At 29.2% G+C, this 7,958-nt stretch overlaps 2 protein-coding genes across 2 annotated transcripts; one reads left to right on the top strand and one right to left on the bottom strand.

Annotated features, from left to right (window-relative positions):
* Window positions 1-807: 807 nt before the first annotated feature.
* On the bottom strand, window positions 808-1,412 carry LOC119684766. The gene is made up of 2 exons (XM_038098880.1): window positions 1,263-1,412; window positions 808-1,188 (listed from the first exon to the last, which is right to left on the bottom strand). Exons 1-2 carry the CDS (start codon window positions 1,305-1,307, stop codon window positions 889-891), a joined length of 345 nt encoding a protein of 114 aa, XP_037954808.1. The 5' UTR covers window positions 1,308-1,412; the 3' UTR covers window positions 808-888.
* A 2,264-nt stretch (window positions 1,413-3,676) lies between these two features.
* LOC119682794 (endophilin-A) lies at window positions 3,677-5,471 on the top strand. Its single transcript, XM_038096305.1, has 2 exons — window positions 3,677-3,839; window positions 3,896-5,471. Exon 2 carries the CDS (start codon window positions 3,925-3,927, stop codon window positions 5,029-5,031), a length of 1,107 nt encoding a protein of 368 aa, XP_037952233.1. The 5' UTR covers window positions 3,677-3,839; window positions 3,896-3,924; the 3' UTR covers window positions 5,032-5,471.
* The last annotated feature ends 2,487 nt before the right edge of the window (window positions 5,472-7,958 follow it).

Genomic DNA, 7,958 nt, shown 5'->3' with positions numbered 1-7,958 from the left:
AGATTTTGTATTAAAATAATATCAACTATAAATAACAGACTTCATTTATACTGTCCACATTTCAATTGGATCAATCCAGACTATTTGAAATCCAGTGAAATCTCGTTTTGTGCTAAAAACATTAAATTTTATTTTCACAAATATCGTTGCTTTGAGAACTATCAAATAATACTTTCTGATTATCAGGATAATGATAATTAAAGATGAGGCTTGGATCAATACATACGATTTGGCAACAATCTATCAATTCAGTGAATACCGTGCTGAAAATCAAGTTAAGACCGAGGAGATCCCGGCAAGGACGTTTCATAATCAAAGTCATGTCAACAGTTTTTTCGACTAACGCTATGTAGTACGTTAGTAATTCTTTCCGTCGAGCCAAATTATTAACAAAGAATATCATTTAGGAGAAACGAAACGTTTATGTTAAGTTATTTGCAAAAAGAAGCCAGTATTATGTCTAGATCATTATGGCTTTTTACATTAAGATAATGCATAATCTCACACTGCATTTATTCTCCGAAGGCATTTATTCAAAAAATCAATGTTTTTAATTTATCACAATTATACAAATTTTCTTTTGATACACTGGTAAAATCACATTATTTAATTTTTATATAGTATATCAAATTTTTTTCTACAAAACAACTATAAACATGTGTATTTGTTTTTGCGGTCCTCCAATCTGTACAGTATTATCCCGCGATCGAATCTGGTCTGGACAGCCATGATTTAGATCTGAATAACCGGCTCATATTTAGTGATGAAAATAGTAAAATATTCTTATAAAGTTTGAAAATTATTGTTTTTTTTATTTTAAATCCATTTTAATCTATCTTTTTATATAATAATATTTCCATAATAACATTGACATTAAAATATATTTTTTTAAGCAGTAGGGGGTGCAGCAGCTGCAAGTCTTGCGTTAAATTCATTCTCAATTTCTTTCAATTGGTTACTCGACTTCTTTACTGCCAAGCTTAAACAACGCATTGTAAACCAGAATGGAATTGTATTATCACAATTCTTTATTTCTTCTTCAGAGTTGGTCAAAATTTCCTCAACTCGTTGATGTAAATCAAGAGGAAATCCTGGTGTTGCTAGCAATTTTTGTGCCTGCGATTGCAATATAACATCATTGAAAAATTGCACTGGTGGATAACCCGTAAAAACAAAGCTGTTTTGAGCCTAATTAGAAATAGAAACAAAAGATTTTTTATATAAAAAAAATGTGTTTCAAATTCATCGGAAGAAAAACTTACTTGTGTAAATGCGAGTGCGCAAACGAAAACAATCACTAATTTCATTTTATAAAAGTATAAATTTTTTATCCGTAAGATATATTTTTAACTTTTGTGTATTTCTGAGTTGCTTTCTCGAACTCTGCGTTTAAATGATATAACTTCTATGCAGTTATGCACCTCTTTTATACTTCGTGATTTATCTTTTCACCTTAGAAAACAGCTTATCTCATTTGTAATTTGTTGCATTTAATGTAATCGTGAATTTAATAAATTTTAGATTAAAATGTATATTTTCTTTAATACTGTGAAATTGCGTACCGTTGTTTACAGCATTTGTAAAAGTCATCTTTGTTGTTTATTATTTGCAGATAAAATTGCGTTACACATTCTGTTATTTTATTTGCAACATACGTAAAATTTCATATAATTTATGGCGACGTACTTGAGCGATGTCAACGCGTCACTAAGATAGCGAACAACAACAATTCTGGGATGAATCATTTTTAGAGCGGATGTGCCAACACAGTTTTATAATAAATACTGTAAATCAAAAAGGGAAAGTTTAAACATGCAAAAGTGTTTTAGCAATGTTTGATCACGTTTGCCACCTTTAAATGAACCCAGTAAATAATGTTATAATTTTAAAAAGTCCAGAGATCTAGCCAATTATTTCGTTTGCATACACTAATTATAGCAAAATCATTCTAAACTTAATTTTTTAACTGGATATTAGGTTATGCTGGCAGACCAAAAAAGGCTACGCGTAGACCATTAAGGTCCATTCCGATACCAGATCAGAGTGCATCGCCTAGGGTATGCGTGTTAGTAGCGAATTTTATTAGGATTTCAATAGAAACTTCTGGCATGTGCTCCAGACTGGATTAGCTTTAGTTTGTGCGCATGTGAAGCGCCAAGACAGTGACCTATCAATACACCAATCAATGTTCTACAGTTCCTCCGGCTGGACAATTTTTTAAATAAAACTGTGATCTTTTTGTCAAATTTGCTTATTCAAAAATTTGTAACGAGACAGTCTAATACTTGCAAGTTCTAGCATAAAATTTGAAATGTTGCAATCCAATGATGATGCTTAAATATCTTTATTTTATTTGTTTTTACAAGCTTGCAAACATGTTAACCAATTAATAAGGCTTAACTAGATGTGTTAAACTAACTGTGTAATACACGCCAATGGATGGATACACGTGTCATTCTGTTAAAGCAACTATGTTCTATCATTAGTGCACTCAAAACTTGATGCTGAGTAGTTTACTAAGTTAAGAAACTTAGCAAACTGCATAACACCACATGCTTATGGCCTTGATCACTTAGGAATATATAGAAACGGAAACGTTGGGTGCTATATTGAACAATATATGAAGATTGTTCTTGTTCAGATTACCATCCATGAAGATGCCGGATCATCTTCTTAATTGTTTTATAAACCATTAAAGGTATATTATAGAATATATGAATACACGTGTCTGGTGAATTATGGAACGCTATATGAAGCACAACTAGAAATGCAAATAACATAGGAAGTTTCAAAAAAATTTTGGGTTCTTAATTTAAATTCTTTTGAAAACTTTTTAAAACTAATTTAAAACCTTAGTTTTTTACATTTTCTCTCTATGCGAAAATTGTTTATATTTTTCATGCATTATTTAGTTTTTGTAACATATTCTATTGTAATATATATTATTTTATTATAAAATTGTTTAATTAGTCTGTTATACTGTATCTTAACTTTAAGATAGTGCTAAGGATTTCCTTAATGCATCGAAATAAATAAAAAAATAAATATTATTTACAACTGATGTCAATCGAAAGATATTATCAGAATATCAGAATTATAACTTTTCAAATGAATTACACTACTATAAAAGCCAAATATAATTAACAATTTCCGTATAATACCACCTCTAATAAATCTAGAAATTCTCTAAGAACATCGAAATAACGTTTTTTCTTGTATTAAATATTTTTAATATTTCATGTTGCTCTTTATTTGAATAAACTTCTAGTCTCGCTCTAGTTGTGTTTTCATTATAAAGTTGATATAAAAAATTGATTATAATGTTTTAATCATTATCGAGCATTACTATATCATTTTAAAAATGTTCTACCCATAAATTTGTTATTCTTTCCTTTTCTCAAATCATTAAATTTAAAAATATTTATAATAATTTTTCATTATTATTATTGTACAACTTTGAACTGCACTATTTACACAAGTCTGTTCAGTGAACGAAACTCTTTCATATGTACTAAATTTTGTTTTTTCATTACACATTTGATATATTATAAAGGATTTATTGCTATGATATTTTACACCCAAATTTTAATATTTTAACATTTATTTTGTACTTTAATATAATAAAGTATTTATAATTTATTTACTAAACATTAACATTTGTTTAAATTTCATTAAAATTGCAAGCGTGCGCTTAACACACTAAACATGCTTCTAATGTATTTGCATCTGGAATTGCAAATAGTTAAAAAATTATCGATTTGCTACACAAGACGAGAGTGAAAAGAAAAACGGAAAGTTTGTTAAAGTAGTGTATTTTAGCACGGAAAAATTATTTCAAAGTAAAAAATAAATAATTCATAAGTACAGAAAGTGAAAGCGAATTTTTTTTTTATAGTTGTTAAGCAAAAAACTAATTTTTCGAAAATGGCTTTCGCCGGACTAAAAAAGCAAATCAATAAGGCTAATCAGTATGTTACGGAAAAAATGGGCGGGGCAGAAGGCACAAAACTGGACATACTTGATGAAATGGAAAGAAAAACTGACGTAACCGTCGAGTTGGTGGAGGAGTTACAACTTAAAACAAAGGAATTTCTACAACCCAACCCCACTGCGAGGGCGAAAATGGCAGCGGTCAAGGGTATCTCAAAATTGTCTGGACAAGCCAAATCAAATACGTATCCTCAACCCGAAGGTCTTCTGGCAGAATGCATGTTAATGTATGGTAAAAAGCTAGGCGAGGACAGTAGCATGTTCGCGCAGGCGTTAATTGAATTTGGTGAAGCGCTCAAACAAATGGCTGATGTTAAATACTCGCTGGACGATAACATTAAGCAAAACTTTCTAGAACCATTGCATCATTTGCAAATGAAAGATTTAAAAGAGGTTATGCACCACCGAAAGAAGTTACAAGGTCGCCGTCTCGACTTCGATTGCAAACGTCGCCGACAGGCAAAAGATGATGAAATTCGTGGCGCTGAGGATAAGTTTGCCGAGTCACTCCATCTTGCGCAGATGGGGATGTATAATTTGTTAGAAAATGATACCGAACAAGTATCTCAACTTGTCACCTTTGCTGAAGCGCTTTACGATTTTCACTCTCAGTGTGCTGACATACTGCGTGGTTTACAGGAGACTTTGCAAGAGAAGCGAGAAGGATCAGAGTCACGCCCCAAAGCTGACTTTATTCCTAAGACTTTGTTAGACTTAAATTTAGATGGTACTGGTACCAATGATACGGATGGCACACCAACACATATTTCGTCCGCTGCCTCGCCATTGCCCTCACCTATGCGCTCGCCTGCTAAGCCCTTGGCAGCTGCCACACCGCAACGACAACAACAACCTTGCTGTCAAGCTTTATATGATTTTGATCCAGAAAATCCTGGTGAATTAGGTTTTAAAGAAAATGATATTATAACATTACTAAACCGCGTTGATGAAAATTGGTATGAAGGCTCAGTCAATGGTCGCACTGGTTATTTTCCACAGTCATATGTACAGATAATGGTGCCATTGCCCAATGGCAATTAAATTTGTGGGCTAACTCTGAGAGCAAAAACCCATTTACAAACTAGTTGAAAAACAATAATTAATTAAATTTACAATTTAAATGTTAAATTAAAATTAAAATTAAATTATATTAATTAATATTATTAAATTTCAATGAAAATTAAAATATTTAAAATTCAAATTAAACTGCTTCAGATGAAAAATTTTAATATGATGTTTGTATTTTATTAAATGATTAAATGAGCTACAATTTACTACTCCAAATCCTTCTTATCCTTGTATTCCTTATTACATTGTGTGTGTTATTTTGTTATTTATATTAAATATTATTAAGCATATTATATACATGTATATTTATTACTATTAACTTATGTACGTTTAAATGCGAAACAAGTATCCTTATTACTTTTTAAATTAATAATCTAAAAAAATAAATGTAAAAGAATAAATAAACAAATTAACAAATGAAAATAAGAAAAACTGAAAACATATTAAACATATAAATATTGCAAACAATTATGAATGAATATAAATAGTCAAGGTGTCTCATGTTGGAATATAAAAACAATAAATATATTTAAAATATGTAAGCTACTCAATGCAATTACGATGAACTAATACAATAATTATTATAAATATGATTAAAAAATGTAATACAATGATTACCCTATATACTATATTTAATTATATATTATATGCATAAAGAATTATTAAATTTAAATGAAAAAAAAATACGGCAAACAAAATTAAAAAATTAATAAAATTTATTTTTAATGTGTCTTTCGTTCAATCATAAATATTTTTGTTTTTTTTCATTATGTTTTTTCCAATATAATTTTTCCGACAGCGTCAGCAAATTAAACATATACGTGTATACAGCCCCGACACATCTACCCCCGAATAACTTTTAATATTTCAATTGTGGGCGGAAAATGCCTTCTTTTGGTGACAGCATCATCAAAATTGTGTTCTATTTATTTCTGCTATTGACTTTTGCTTTTGATGTGCAATATTTGTTTACAAACAATACAAATTGAGCAACATCTCAAAACAAACAAGATGCTTAGCAACATGTCGTGTGTCGTTTTGTTTCTGTGACATAAACAATTCCCTTGTATCTTCAGCAGTATACATAATACATATGTATTCATTAATATATTAATATTTCATACAATGAATTGCAACCCAGAATTTTGAAAAGAAAATCTTGGAAATTATTAATTTCACATATAATATTTAAAAATTGTTCAAATAAGTATGGAATTAATTTATATAGAATTTGTGAGAAGAGAAAAGTATTAATGAATCTATATTTATTTTGTCAACAACCTGTTGGTTTCACCTTAAAGGTGTACAATACTCTATATAAAAAAATTATTATAAATACTATATGAAACTTATGTATATGTATGTATATGAGAATTAATGGAACTTTTGTTAGTAATGAAGATCTTGAACAAGACTTTCTGTTCAACATTTTAAATCTACAAATGTCATAATTAAAATTGTTTTATGTATTTCAATATAATTGAAAAACCAAAAGTTTAATTTTGAATAAGAAATTTATATTATCAAATTGCTTTACTCATACTAATATATGCAATAATATTATCTGAACTTTATACTGTTGTTTCAGGTGGTTGTATCAGTTATATCAGCACTGGCGTTAGGGAGTTTATTGATAGCTGTAATACTAATAAATTATTATAAAAGTGTTATCGATGTATAGGACTTACTAAATATTTGATATTTTTTAATTATTTCATTATATTACAGTATAATACATTATTATTAATAAAAGGCATGTTAAGTGCTTTAGATATTTCTAATGCAGTGAAGGAAACGTTTAAAAGCATATTAGGCATTAAATATATAAATCGATGAAGTAACGACCGTTCATCTATAATTATGTAAACTAATCAGGATTCGAGCTTCAATTGAATGCAATTTTACACTAAGACAGTCTAAGATTAGAAAACAAGGCTAAAATTAGTTGTAAATATCATATAATGCTATTACAAAATAAATTCAATAAAGGATTTTGGATTTTACGAAAAAAGTGTTCCCAAAGGCAGATTTCTTTCACCGATCTTTTTTTTACTTTACATGTCTAACATGTCTCCCAGACATGTATAATCTTTACAACGAGCCAGGGTCCCTTTATATTATACAATAAATTGGATACATACCTCCCCTATGTTGCATAATTTTTGGCTGATAAAAATTTTCACCTATCGCCAAATAAATCCACAGCCACTCTCTTTGCTTCCAGGACTATAGAAGTATCCAATACTCTGTCCATTAATATCGGTGAATTCAGGATCCCCACAACTAACAAACCCAAAATCCTAAGTATCGTTCTCGGCAGTATGTTTATCTTTTCCGCCGCACATGCCTTAACCTTGTGCAGCCGATTGAAATCTCGCAGTAATGTGTTAAAAGCGCTCGGAAGATGCTCTTGGGGTAAAGACAAAAAACCCTTTTGAGCAGTTCAGTTATATGTTATTTCATTAATAGCCTCACAACATACACACATACTAATAATATTTAATAATAATAGTAGTAAAGTTAATAATATAGTTCAATAATGTAGTTATAGTTGTACTATAGTTACAATATGCTAAATCGATCGGTAATTCCGATCTTTACCAAAAGATGTTTTAATTACATCAGAACTAAATTTTCAATAGAAGATAAAATGTAAATTGCGTTTCTATTTTAATCCTTAAATATATTATATTTGGAAGTAACCATCAAAATAAAATTTGTATAGGTTTCCATAATACCTTTTTAACAAACCCACAAGTATTAACAAAGCAAGTCAGAAAATTTAAATTATTTAAAAATAACGATAATAAAATTTATTAAATAATACATTGTAGATAATATAAGTGTAATTCTTAAAATAAAAATGTATTTGAATATGAGAACAGTTTCCTATAATTACT

Source organism: Teleopsis dalmanni, chromosome 2 (assembly GCF_002237135.1).
Source record: "Teleopsis dalmanni isolate 2A chromosome 2, ASM223713v2, whole genome shotgun sequence".
NCBI lineage: Eukaryota > Metazoa > Arthropoda > Insecta > Diptera > Diopsidae > Teleopsis > Teleopsis dalmanni.
Note: the sequence above shows the minus strand (reverse complement) of the source record. Positions and strands in the feature narration are given on the sequence as shown.

Bases quoted from the DNA above. Each gene is read 5' to 3' on its own strand.
- LOC119684766 (XM_038098880.1), bottom strand. From the start codon at position 1,307: ATGAAATTAGTGATTGTTTTCGTTTGCGCACTCGCATTTACACAA. The intron at 1,189-1,262 runs GTAAGTTTTTCT...ATTTCTAATTAG, and splicing joins GCGCACTCGCATTTACACAA to GCTCAAAACAGCTTTGTTTT.
- LOC119682794 (XM_038096305.1), top strand. From the start codon at position 3,925: ATGGCTTTCGCCGGACTAAAAAAGCAAATCAATAAGGCTAATCAGTAT.